The sequence below is a fragment of the Erpetoichthys calabaricus genome, chromosome 1 (genome assembly GCF_900747795.2).
Source record: "Erpetoichthys calabaricus chromosome 1, fErpCal1.3, whole genome shotgun sequence".
In the NCBI taxonomy this organism is placed as follows: Eukaryota; Metazoa; Chordata; class Cladistia; order Polypteriformes; family Polypteridae; genus Erpetoichthys; species Erpetoichthys calabaricus.
The window spans coordinates 119,148,184-119,162,462 of record NC_041394.2 but is presented as its reverse complement, the minus strand read 5'-3'; the positions used below and the strand labels follow the sequence as shown (position 1 = coordinate 119,162,462).

The 14,279-nt window shown below is 34.0% G+C and overlaps 1 protein-coding gene across 9 annotated transcripts in view; it reads right to left on the bottom strand.

Moving 5' to 3' along the window:
- Nucleotides 1-14,279, bottom strand: part of dgki (diacylglycerol kinase, iota) — a 268,192-nt gene that overhangs the window by 60,448 nt on the left and 193,465 nt on the right. For all 9 annotated transcript variants that reach the window (XM_051933240.1, XM_028805890.2, XM_051933243.1 and 6 more), the window contains 4 exons: nt 13,093-13,230; nt 9,944-10,022; nt 9,771-9,826; nt 5,328-5,390 (listed from right to left, as the gene is read on the bottom strand). In XM_051933240.1, the coding sequence (XP_051789200.1) occupies nt 5,328-5,390; nt 9,771-9,826; nt 9,944-10,022; nt 13,093-13,230 (336 nt within the window). The remainder of the gene's footprint in view (nt 1-5,327; nt 5,391-9,770; nt 9,827-9,943; nt 10,023-13,092; nt 13,231-14,279) is intronic.

The window sequence follows — 14,279 nt, the reverse complement described above, 5'->3', positions numbered from 1 at the left end:
AATTACAATTAGCTGTCCTCTCAACTGAATTGAAACAGAAAAATATTTTTTTATGCGTCACTATTGATTCATTCCACTTCTTGAGAGTAGAGATATCTGGAGCTAGACAAAAGTAATTATGAATGCTATGTTTAGCTGTGGCCATGCTTATGCATTTATATACAGTAGTTTTATAAAAACAATATTTCCAAGATCCCGCCAGCTTATTATGATTTTTAGAAATGGACATTTTTATACATCTTTGAAATAATTAGAAAGAAATATAACTGATAACTTTGAAAAAAAAAACCTTGTTTTGTCATTTGATAAAAACCTATTACCTATGTTTGCAGTTCTCTTATAATGCTTACAAAATCAAAAAACATCTCAATTTTATGGTACACGACTTTTTTAAAGCTCAGGCTAAATGGTGTGCTTCATTTCAGGCAATGGTATCCTGTAATTCAAGATGCAGTCTGAACCATGCAGGCTACAACCTACAATGCTATTCTTTTACTTTGCTCAGTAAAACTGAAATGTTAACATTGCAGAGGAACCAAAAATAAAATACTGTTGGGTTTCTTGAAAGATTGTATTTCCATAACTGTATTATCAGTTTACTTTTACCAAATTGACACAAACTAAAAGACATGCACAATTCTATAATCTAGAAGCAATTTCCACATTTTGTCATTTCATTAGCCATTTTAGATTTTATTTCTGTCTTTTTCTTTCAGTTGTATATGTTTGGTAATGTGCTGTGTCACATGGTAATGTCATCATCAGGATTTGGTGTCGGTAGTGTCGTGTTCTTTCACATGATAAAAAAGCACCATTCACAATAGCCAAGGTTTAAGAATTTCATTGTACTATGTACACACGACAATAAACCTGAAATTGAGCATGAAAGTAAGGGGAGAATCTGTTTGTGGCAAGTTTAGGATAAAAAAAAAGAACAAAATATGAATTTAGTATTTAGGAGAGAACAAACAAGAAAAAATTAAAATAGGAAATTAAGAAAAGTTTAATGTTGGAAGAGTGCAAAGAAATACCTTACGATTAGAAAGGAATAGAACAAATAAGTACCCAACTCTGTGTTTAGAAAAAAAAATCCGAAAACATTGATTGATTTGGAGAAATAGAAAAGGAAAAACTTTACATGTAAAACAAAAAAAAAAACTGATGGTAGAAAACTTGGGAACTATTTTAAGAGAAAATGAGAGTTTTAAATAAGAAGGTCATGTTTAATTTGATATTTTACATTTCTCATTTCCAGGATCAGTGGTTTTGGTAGTGCTTCACATTCCAAAATTATTCCTAAGTAGTATGTGGATACAGCCATGTCTTCATATATGGATTAGACATATTATGGTCATTTATCTGCATTTATTTATGTAGCACTCCCCCAAAATACATACAGATTTTTAATGGTTATTATAGGATATTTCAAACAGACTGCTAAAAAGCAAGCTTGACTCTGAATGAAAAAATTACAAAGCTGTTTTTGTCAAAGCTGCCAAAGCTGTATATTTGTAAAGAGAGAACTGTTTGCTAACAGTGACAACTCAGTCACTGCATTCTGTCTCATGGCATGGCATATAAAGTTGATAAACCTGCATATGTTTCATTGCTGGAAGATGACTGCTCCCAGATGGCAACAGTGTAGCACAAATTAGATCTTGCAACACATTACAAATCTTCAGTAATTTGACACCTAAATCAGTTTATACTAAAGCTCTCCTCAAATTCCAAAACACACTATAAGCATTTGGAAAAACAAACCAGGTCATTAATTACATAATTTACTGCACTGTACTGAGTGCAGCATTTTTATTTTTTTTTTTTGCTGCCGACTATAAGCAAATATATCTGTGAATGGAACAAATAATTATATAAAACCTGAGCATCTCTCTTAATGATTGGAACCAGATTGATTATTGGCAAATAGTATACAGTATTTTTTAAAGATTGTTGAAACTATTTATACATCTTCAGTTTATTGAAGTGATCATAAATTATATGTTTAGTCACCTTAATTCATCTTTAGATATTCTGAAATAACCTTTTCTATTTTTAATGTCTACATTTCATTTTTCCTATATCAAATCATTATTTGTATTTAATTTCCTATTTTTCAATAGGGTTTCATGACTCTTTTGTTGTAAACATCTTCAGCTGTGGAGAATGTCATTTTGTGTTAATTTGAAAAAAATATATGCAATACTTAAAAAGTACAAAATTATTCTAAGACACTTTCAAATCAGTCTAAGAAATGTTAAACTTCATTCATGTGGTCATTCATTTTCCAGATCTGCAGATTACATTAAAGGGTTGTGGTGGGCTGGATGCTATCACAGGACCACTGGGCACAAGTCAGAGACAAACCCTGAACAGAACACTAGCACAGGGGCAGTTAAGAGTTGACAGTTAGCCCAATCTGCTTGTGTTTGATTTAAGGGGCACACCAAAGTACCCAGAGAGGTCCCACACACACTCATGCAAACTCCACAGAGCAGCACAATCCACTGGGGTTTTAAAATCTTAAAACTGAATTTCCAATATGTCAGAATCAATTAGCTTGAAATAAGTATGTATTAATCTCCAAGGAAGTAAGAGCTCATTTTTTGATATCCCAGATTCCTTTTGATATTATTGAAATGTTTCAAATATGATTGAATTTCAAGAAACGTGCAATTTTTTTTAAAATATCTTAATTGCATTGCTGGATATTTCAAATATATATTAAGATGGTTTAGAAAACTAATTGATTCATGAATATCTCAAAATAACTTCCTGCCTATTGTCAGGGCAGGTTGTCAGTTTAACAAGAGTTATATAAAGGAGATACCAAGGAAGGATACTAAACGTGACACCGCAACCTTCCTATTTGTTATCTTCCTCTGCAGAATTCCTTTGAAAGCACCTCTGACATGCCAGTAATATCACTCATTCTGTGTCACAGTTCTTGTCCCCTGGGAACTTATCCCAGTTAAATCAGCAAGACTGTAACACCTATGGACCAGCAAATGAGGGAGGCACACTGGAATGACCTATGTATTATCTGTTTTGTTTTTGAGATTTTCATCATCTTTATGCCTTTGTCTCTAACCATGGAAGCCCAAGGTGGACACTGACCATTTATAAATGTCTCTTCCTGTTTTCTCTTTATACTATGTTAAGATTTCTTAAATTCATTTCAAGAAAACATGAATAAACCTTCATGACTGGTCAGCTAATCAGATTTATTTAAGAGAGCTACAATGGGGTCCACCACTTTGTACAGCAGGCCTTCCGGACATTCAGCACCCAGAGCTCATATCAGCATTTAAAAAAGCGGCTGGTCATCAGCAGGAAGACTGTGAAGTGTGTAAAAACCTCTAGAGTAAGTAAAATAAAGCAGATATGTAAAGATGTGATAAGCTATTAGAAGAGTGTATAATTAGTATAACATTATTGTTTAGGTGGCACCTCCTGTACCACAGATGGTAAGAGTAGTAAGAAAAGAGGAATGGCATTAATTGAAAGGAATTTCCCTTTCAAGCAGCTGAAATATTGAACATTTTGAAATACTACACAAGAGAAACTTATTGAAAGATATGTTGAAAACAAATTCAAATACTTATGAAATAGCAGAATGTTATCTCCAGCTTTTTATTGCTGAATCTGTTTAATGCTGTTCAGGGTGACATGACCAAGACCTTCCAGGCAGCATTAGGCAAAAAGCATATTTCAAACCCGAACAAAGCGTCAGTCCATTGCCAGGCTACTTATGCATTTAGCCACATTGACATTTCTGATGCCAGAGGAAAAAAAACTAATATATCTTGATATAGTATAATGTGGACAAAGGCTCATATTCAGTCACTTTTTTTTAGGAAGACCAGTGGTTGATAATTGCACATAATGTTCAACAAGTGTCCCGACAGGGTATGTCAGTAATAATATCCTCTTTGTGTTGTGATGTTAACTCTAATTATGTCTAGAAGGAATCCACAGAGATGTACATGAATTGTACATGAATGAAGTCATAATCTGCAACACATAGATACCAGCTAGAAAAAACAAGCTTCTCAGTAATTACATAATAATTCCAACATCAGCGATCACCTAGAAAGCAATAAAAAGTTATAATTATCCAAGGTTTTGGAATGTAAATAACTATTTAGCATTTGTCTCACTCTTTATACATGAGTCTGTGTTGGAAAAAAGGCAATATCTCATTTAAAGTAACAGAGAGGAGTAATACTAAATGGTTCAATGTTCTGACATCCCAGCTAAAGAAATAAATTTAACAACTAGATATACTTTTTAGTATTTATTTTTAGATAGCATAAATACTTTTAAAGGTATGTAAAATATTTTGTTAACAGTTTCTCTCAATTATAAATTAGGAATACATTGTGTTAAGAGATCTAGACTAATACGATCAAAGAAGAAACAAGATAAGGATATCCGTATAAATATAACCTTTATGAGGCAAAATCAAAACCTTAACAAGTCCAGGGTTTCTAGCATAGCTGTTAAAAGCAGAAACCAGCACAACATAAACAAGTCATCATAATCAAAATCAAAAACGTTATTGCAAATGGCAGCGTACTGTATGTAACCACCACACAGCATTAAACCAAAAACACCTGCATTTGAATATAAAAGAAAGTACTACTGCAACATGTTCAAGCTGAATAATATAGAGTCAGTACTGATTGCTATGGTCTGTAGTTGAAAACAACCCAAAATTTTGCCACCTGTGTCTGTATAAAGAGGAATTGTCCTGAATTAGCTGGCCAGAATATGAATCTGTATGTATGTATGTATATTAATACTGTAATTTGCTGCTGACTGTCCTGTTGTTTGTTGTTAGTCTGAAACTGCGAAATTATGTTGACAAAATTACTTAAAGGTAAGTAGAAATATATTTATTTGGGAGTAATGTGATAGCATTAGGGAATGTATTTTGTCTTGTAACATTTCAGACTAATGAACTCAGGGAAGATGACAGTCTACAGTATACTGGACTGTTTAATGGAAGAGTTCTTAATAAGAATGAAAACAAATAATTCGGATTAGCAATCTTTTAAAAAAGTTCCTAGAACTGTCAGGGGCCTGTATGATGTTTTAAATAATTCTGTAGACACTACATTCAATAGACTATGTACTGACATGATCAATCAATTGTGTACTGTTTTTATGCTTGCTAACTTTGCTATTACATTCAAATATGTATGGCTGAAAAACCAAGGCAATTAAGCATACAATAAATGATTCCAGTTATTTATTTTTCATCTTCAATGCAGAATACTGTAATTTATTTAGCAAGACATTCATACAACTTCCATGTATGCACTTACCACAATTTTAACATGTTTTGCCAAGTCTCTTGAACTTCGTTGAAGAAAATCTGAGAATGCTGCCTGTTAAAAATAATTGAAACCCCATCTTAAAATTGTGTTAAATCTATCTAAAACATATAGTAAGCATTTATAACAATTATTCACAGAAATAATTAAAATACTTAAATGGCCTTTGCTTATTCCAACTGGAAATGCTAGGATCTTAAAACTAGTGGGAAAGGAAACACAGGTAGAATGCTGGTTATCTGTTCATTTAAATAGTATGTGTCAGACAGGCTATGTGGCAGAAAGAGAAGCATGGCTGGTTAGTCCCTTATCAGTCCAAAAGAAGTTGGAAACAGATGATCACACTGTGCAGGCATTCGAATATTTTCTCCCAATAAAAGAGAGGGCTGACGAAGGGTAGCAGTTACAGGGGGCTACCGAGGAACTCTTTGAATTGGATGTATTGAGTGTGTAGGGACACTGTCACTATTTCCTAAAGAGCTGTCAGAATGTTCTTTTTAAAAATGTGACCTAAATTTGAAAAAAAAAAAAAACGTGAACTCTGAACCTGCACTCCGTGTATAGCACTATACAAAAAAAAAAAAAAATAAATAAATTGCTGAACATTTTGCTGTGACGCTGCATTTTAAACACCCTGATTCTGTCCCTCATATTTATCACTACCCACTCAGGCCTAAGAGTTCTATGATTGAATGTTGTTCAGGTCTGCTATATAATTTAATTCAGAATATATTGAAAAACTTGTTTCTAACATACTGTTTTAGTGTGTTTGAATTACTTTCTGAAGTTAGACATGTGAGTTATTATTGGCCAGTTCAACAATTGACCAGGTTTAGTTTAGCCTTGTCTGTGCAAGCAATCAGATTTATGAGAACGCTGCAATATTTTTCTACTGGCTTACAGTTGTTTTTTCTTTAACTGCTGAGGTAAGAGTTACAGAACTCTACCCATATTAGTAAAATCCTGATTGAAAATATGAGTGGGATTTAAAATATTCATCAGTCCAAGGAGTAAAATGTAAAAACATGATGGCGCTCTATTGCAAAATACTGAGTATTAATATATTTGCTAGTGTGCAGCATACTTTATCAAATGAACTCAACTGCAAATTTGTATTTTCATATCAACATGTAATATTAAGAAAAAAGTATGTTCTATACATTGCAGAGATGGAACATTACAGTAAAGTACAAATCATCATTGATGCTCTGATCAGAGACTGATTTGGTTTTTATTCAGCAAGGTAAAGTAAAAAATCTGTAAAACTGGGAAGTATTGTAGAGTTCAAATATTTAGTTACTCTTTCATAAGCCAAGAAATATTTTATACATATAATTTTCTAAACAAAACTTTCAAATGCAAAAAAGAAAAGTGCTTTGTAAATCAAGCAGCTATCTAAAGGAACTGAACTAATAAAAAGGCTGGATATTTATTCATCAGTGGTTGGCTTCTATCCCAGGAAGAGATGGTGATTTACTAAACCATTCTACATCATTCATTCCACTGATTCTTGTATCTTAGGCCTTTGCTAGCTACTATTCAAAGTCACGCATGTCTGCTTAAGACCTCAATGATATACACAAATATAATTTTATATCTTATCAACAAAAATATAAAATTTGTGCCAAGATCTTGTTCATGCTCTTCCTCTCTTTTACTTTTTTCATTTTAACTTAGTCTCTTTTTCCTTGTAATTGTTAATTATTTTCCAATTGAATGAGAAACAAGAAATGTTCTTATAAAAATTGAAATGATGGCATTAACGTACTGTATCACCTGAGGGAACTATAAAGATCCCAGTTTGCCTCAGCTCTCCACTGTGGAATTGTTTTTGACTCCCAAAGTCTCAGACCAGGGACCTCATGCATAACGCTGTGCGTAGAATTCACACTATAGCATGGAGTACGGACAAAAGCGGAAATGTTCGTATCAACAAAAAAATCTAAATAAATAAATCTGTGTGAACGGCAACTTCCACATTCTTCCGCTACATAAATCCCGGTCAGTGTGAAAAGTAATGCAAGTGCTTGCGCCTGCTGTCCTGCCCTAACTCCTCCCAGAATTATTCCTCTTTGAATATGCAAATCAATATAAATAGCCCTTAAGCTGAGCTTTCTGTGAAATGGCAATGGCAAAAGCATGGAGGCAAGGAAAAACTTACTATTTGTTGGTTTAAACAGTGAAATGATCAACAAAAGGAAGTTGATCGAGTAACAGAGTGTCGGAGAAACTCGAAAGCTCAAGTTCACAAAGTTGCACAGTATAAATAAAAAAGAAGTTGTCAGATATCAAAGTCGCCGTGAAAAGGCAAGTCGTAGCCCACCGTCTGTGTGTCATATGAAGCTTATTAGGGTACAGAGAAAAAAAATAGGCACACAGTGGGAAAAAAGCAGTAAATGTCAACTTTAATCTCTAAATTTCCACTTTAATCACGTAGTTTATTTTGTCATTAAAGTAGAACATCATAAACTTCATATTAAAATCGTTTAATTTACTAGTTTCTCAAATCCCATCGTAACTAAAGTAGCACATTAAATGCTTTGTTTTTTAATCACTACGTGATTCTTAAACAGGCTTTCTTTTCCTCCGACAGGACACAGAATCCATTACATTCGTGATATTACAGCTCTCTGAATAATTAAAATACTGAGATGTATACTTGATATCATTTTCATGATGATAGGAATTGAAGCATGTTATTAAACATGGGAACACAGTGGCGCAGTGATTGTTCCTGCCTCACGCAAGATGCTTGTAACGCCATGCGCAACCTTCGATGAAATAATTATTGCATCTGTACTGTCTTTTTCAAATGTACTAACCCCCAATTCCTGTCCTTACTTTTCTTTCTCCAAGTACACAATAGCCACACAATCAGCTCTGTAATAGACGTTAAGCCATCTGTAAGCTTAGAACGCCGATTCTTCAAAACTTTTAAGGAACATTGAAATATCTTTGTAGTACATGTTTAATTATTCTATCCATCTATCTTTACAGTGTCGCGCCAGCCCCAGCAAGATTACAGCACGAGGCAGGAACAATCCGTGAACGGAGCACCGTTGTTTAATTATTAACAATATAGATTATTTAAATGATATTAACATTTTATCTGTATAATATAATAAACATATTTTTATGCATTCATCTTAAAAATGATATTTTCATCATATGTAAATACACGCTTTATAAAGTGGCTCATGTTGTGCAATATTATAACTATTGCAAGTTTAAAGTGAGGTAATTGTACTTATAAGTACAAACAGTTCTACAAGGAGCACTTGATAGACTGATTGAGTGCGTTTAAAGTTCTTGGGATGAAACTGTTTCTGAACCGTGAGGAAAGGCTCTGAAGCGTTTGCCGTCTGAGAGCAGTTCAATAGACAGCATGGCTGAGGCAGCATGTGCTTGATGCTGTATACCGATAATCTCTTTCCAATCATCTGCTGTAGATATGTGATTCCCCACTCAGATACAGTGATATAAATACTCCGAGTGGTGCAGTGAGACTAATATGGAAAAAGATGATCCGCTGTGGCAACCCCTAATAGGAGCAGCTGAAAGAAGAAGAAGAAGGTACAGTGAGAGTAACAACGCTAAAGCAGCTATAGTATTTAGAATAATTTGACCATTCTGTGTACCATTATATTGTTACAGGTTAATTACAATCAGATGCCTTAAACTAATAAACAGTATGCGGTTAATTTCAGTGTATTTATAAAGCCGCGTCAGGGATGTGGATCTAAAAAAGAAAGGGAAAGCACACTGGAACAGTAGCACTGCTTTGATGCTGGGTGCCGCCAGTTTGCAAAACCAAGCGGAGAACTTGCATTTAGCTACCATGAAAATGTGCATGGCTTTATGCCAAGTTTAGGTTTTATACATCGCGATTTGAGTGTGGAAATGGGCTTACGCAACATTTTTTTGCCTACACACCGTTTATACATGAGGCCCCATGCCATTAGTTTTTCTAAAATGTAATTGTTTACTTTCATATTTCTCATGCTTGTTTTTTGGCTTGTGTATTAGTTAAAGTTTTAGTGGACCCTTTAGATTTTGTGCTACAACTTTTAGGATTTCAGAGTTGTGAAATTAAAATATTTGTGAAAGCTTCTCTGTTTTGAACAACTGTGCTCTTAGTGGGTCTCAGTTTTTGGGTCAGTTATTGATTTTCTTACTAATTTCATCACCTGTTTGCTCAGTTTTTTAGTTTAGTAATCATCTTTGAATGAAGTTGTATATTTTCCTTGCCCTGTTTCTCAATATTTTTATTGTCACTTTAACTTTTCAATTAATTTATTAATATAAATATACATGTATTTCCTTTAAGTACTTTGTAATGGTTCTTGTCTTTGTAAGGGTGTTTCAATTTTAGTCTTCTCTGTATAAAAATCGTAGCACATTAATATTGGAAAAAAACTTAGTGAATATACTTACCCCAGCATAAAACATTTTATTCCGAAATCGACTGTTAAATCTTTCAGGGTTGGCTTCTGCAAGTTGAAGCATGATAAAAAAATACAGAAATGAGAAAAAATAAGAGAAAATCGCGACTAAAATTCACAGCTTACTTAAGATAAGAATGGCCAAAAGAAATAAGAGATACTAACCTCGGGATTCATGAAACTCCAAAGTAACATGGGCATCAAACCCCAGACTAAAGTAGTTATTGAAAACACTCAGAGGAAGCTGTTAACATACAAAAAAATACACTGGGACTCCGTTATATAACAATTTCAGTAGCATATTCATAATAACAATGTATAGTCATTATCAGCTTAAATAGGTAAAACATCCCACTTATAGTATAAAACCAGTTTAACATACAGTTATTTTCTTAGATATGTTCCAATATATTCACAGTTGAAGCTAATCCATAATCATTTAATACACAGTGCACTAAATCTTAGATAAATTAGATAGTTTTGTTTTACAACAGTAGACAGTCATTTATTTGTAGCCAAATACAAGGAGTATAAAACTAAAATCAGAAACTAAAATAAAAAAATAAAAGAATTTATTGCAATTATAAATTGTGAAAATGTTTGTATTTTATAAATGCATACATTTAAATTTTAAAATAAGTGACAATTTCTAATATAATAAATGTGAAATTCTTTTTATTGTTAAGAATACAATATATAATCCATCACCATCAGTCACTGTATTAAGGATGTAAATGACTTGAAATGATTAATATTAAAACAAACCATTACTACATGGCAGCTTAATTTAAATTTAAAGTATCTCAAAGAGTGTTTACCCAGCACATTTTAACCTCACTTTAAGCCTCACTTAAATAACTAGAAATTGTCTACACTTTAAGCATTACATTGTTAAGCTGATCAACAATTTGCACTAAAAAATAATTTTGACAGAACAAACTGTAGTAACAGTTGCTTGCTTCTGTGCAAAATGCCATCTCAGTCAATCTCTCAAATAGTAGAAGGCTGCTGTCAGTCTTTGTGTTTTCTTACAAGGCGCAAATGAACAAATTACATGAGAAGAGGATTTTTTTTTACTCCCTTCATAAACGTCAAGGTTTTAAAGTTCACACCACGTACATACCCTGTAGTGTTCCTGCAGTATATCAAGCATAGCAGCCTGGCTATGGACAATGTATTGTGTCAATAAAACTTTATGTGTCACATCATTGGCCTTCTTTACTTCTATATGAAAAGATATTCCAGGTGATAAAAAGGAAAGTGGTGTGTGGCTGACTACATTAGTAGTCTCACTTTTCTTTGGATGTATGGCGTACAGTCATCCCCTTTACTACTCCATATCTGGAAGAAGCATTAGTTACAGCTGGTTATCATCTGCTGGTGGCAGACATAACACATCCATTCATTCCTTTGTGCACTGGTTTAAGCCATTTCTGGGTCAAAGAGAGTTACAGCATATTCTAGCAGTATCCGGATCAAAGCAGGAATCAGCCAAGATCAAGGGGCAATTTGGCAGTGACATTGACTTTAGTAGTACCACCCTGAATTTTGCTTCTTTGTAGTATTTTTGATTCATAAAAATATGTTTCAAATGTTACCAATGCTACTCAGATAAATAACATACAGTATAAAAAAAATATTTGTACTATAGAACAAAAACTAGTATCACCTGAGAATGTATATGAATGATCACATGCTCTGGGAATTCTGAGTGAATCTTCCGACAAACTCAGCCACTCTCTGGAAAACTAATTATGTTTGAGTTTTACCCATGAGATTCACCACCTGGATGTTCACAACTCTGAATCTGCTACTGTGACATACAACCTTTTATGAAACCGGGTAGAACAAAATCGTTACTTTAATACATTTTAAAGTATTTTATTACATTATCAGCTTAATGCTTTTAAATTTATAACAGAGTGTAACTGGTTATTTTATAATTGTGTTGTGCATGTTACTACTGCATATCTATTTTTCCACAAGATATCAGTAGATCCCAAGTGCAGATTATTATGCAATCACAGAACAGCTAGTGATGAGTGAGAAAAAGAGACTACTATAAATACTCTAGGTGTCTGTTATGCATTCTATCCATGGAGGTACCTAATCAAGTCAATCTCACTCTTACCAGTTGACCTCCTTCTACCCTCTAAGAAACTCATTTCTTTGTTCTCCAAAATATGATTTTCAGGCCATGATAGTCATCATCCAATAATGTTCCATCTTATGGTTTATTTCCAGGACCTAAGTCATGTGCTCAACTGAAGCTGTTTCACTTCTACCAACAATATGGCCAAATAGCAGTTACTGGTAGTAGTCCCTCAACAAGTTCTCCTATATAAATAAAGACCACCAAAGTGATTACTACAGAAAATGGAAATATCCCTCCATACAACACTACACTTCAGGAAGATAATTGGGGTAGTTCCAGTCCAGCACAAGACATACAAATGTACTATACATAGACATGCCGATATACTCTGGAGTTAACATTTGACTTCACTCCATACCTTTTAAGTGTGAATGGAAAACATAAGGATTTCACACAGAAGGAACACTTGTCTGGTCCAAGTTATCTAAGGCAACAAAGACGAGCACTGTACCACTATGAACATACTGTAGGTTCGTAAATCAAAATGACAATGTTAAACTCATTTTGGGGAAAAGTCTTGCTGTATGCATTACAGCATATGACAAGTATACTTTTCTCTTTGCATGCCATGCATTGATGATATTATCGGTGTCTATGTTCAAAGTAGCCATATTTTACTGGGCCTGCATATGCTCACATCAGTTTTAAAGCGAGCTTACTTTAACAAACTTTTCTGAGTAGACTAAAAGGGATGACTAAAATTCAAAAGTGAATTTTCATTGGTAGATGTGTGCCTAAATAAAAAATCAAGAGTAAAACCAAAAGAAGGATGAGAGTTTTGTGCTTAGTGTGCTTTTTCAGTTTTCCACTATAATTATGGTCATTTTTGCTTTCTCTAATTTGCCTAGCATCTTTACTGAACTCTACAATATATCAAATAACAAAAATTGTGGTAGATCCTTCTAATGTTCCTGAAATAGATCAGAACATTTTCAAAAGTGAGTATTTCATGTTTTATCTTGATACATACAAACACCACTTCCTACATACAGCATTTCAAGGCTTATAAACCAAGAAGCTACTCTTTGTACATTTGTATTCATGTCAGTAAGTCTGAACTCAGTAAACCTAACATCAAGTCTACATCTCATTCAACCCTCTCATAGCAGAGGATTTCTTTAAATCTTGTGATAATTTCAAGGCACATTTTAACAACTACCTTTGAAGCACCTTCCTCCTGGTCTTCACGAATGTGTGCAAAATTCCTCTGTACTTCTACATTCCAGCGATCCAGTTGCACGATGTTCCCATCCTCCACATGGCAAAGGATTTTTGTTATTGGCTCATCAGTGTAGCCCTGCAAGAATTAAGAAAATTAACTGTATAACCTAACTGTGTCTGTGAAAAGATAGTAAATAACTATAATACACTAGCAAAGTTTCAATGTTCTAATAATAGCAAGCCCAAAACTCAAATAAAAAATAACAACAACAAAAAATGCATTTCATATAATGACTCCTATCATAAACCATTTGGAAAATAATCTGTATGAAAAGGAAATCATCCTATTTGTTTGAAGACCAATCTAGAATACAAAGTAGTATAAACAAAATGGACCACAGGATAAAAATTTCCTGAAAGCATACACATTTTAATCTGTGTAATATTAACATGCTCCACAGAAGCTAAAACAATGGTACAACAGGACATTATAGGAAAAACAGAAAAAACAAAACACAAAAGAAGGAAAAAATACCCAAGACACACAACAAAAGGTAAAAACTGAGGAGATAATGTCATCCACTTTACAACACTTTGGTGTGAGAGTACAACAGGACAATGCTCAACCACAACTCTCATCTCTAGAGTGTGCCTACACAATGTCAACCTCTTTTCCCTATCAGCCATTCCCTGGGAATGTCTCATAAACAGCATGGATAGTTCATGATGAGAGTCTACTCCTCCACTGTCTCCCTGGTTGAATGTGCCACAGGAGATGTTTCTCCAGCTGCAGGACTGCACGAAACAATGCTTAACTGCTTGTGTCACTGACCATATTCCTTCACACTGAAACTAAAAGTCCTTCACACTGAAACTAAATGTACTCTGGGTCATAAATTACTCTTTGACTGTGTTTCTGTAATCATTTATTTCTTCATGTGCCATTGGTAACCCAGCCACAGGGGATGCACAAATAAGTGTGTTTCTTCATGCCGGTCCCAAGCCCAGATAAATGGGGAGAGTTACGTCAGGAAGGGCATCCATTGTAAAATTTTGCCAAATCAATATGTGGGCAACAATACAAATTTCCATACTGGATCGGTTGAGAGAAAAAGAGGAAGGCCTAAGAGAAGATTTATGGATGTGGTGAGAGAGGACATGCAGGTGTTGGGTGTAAAAGAACAA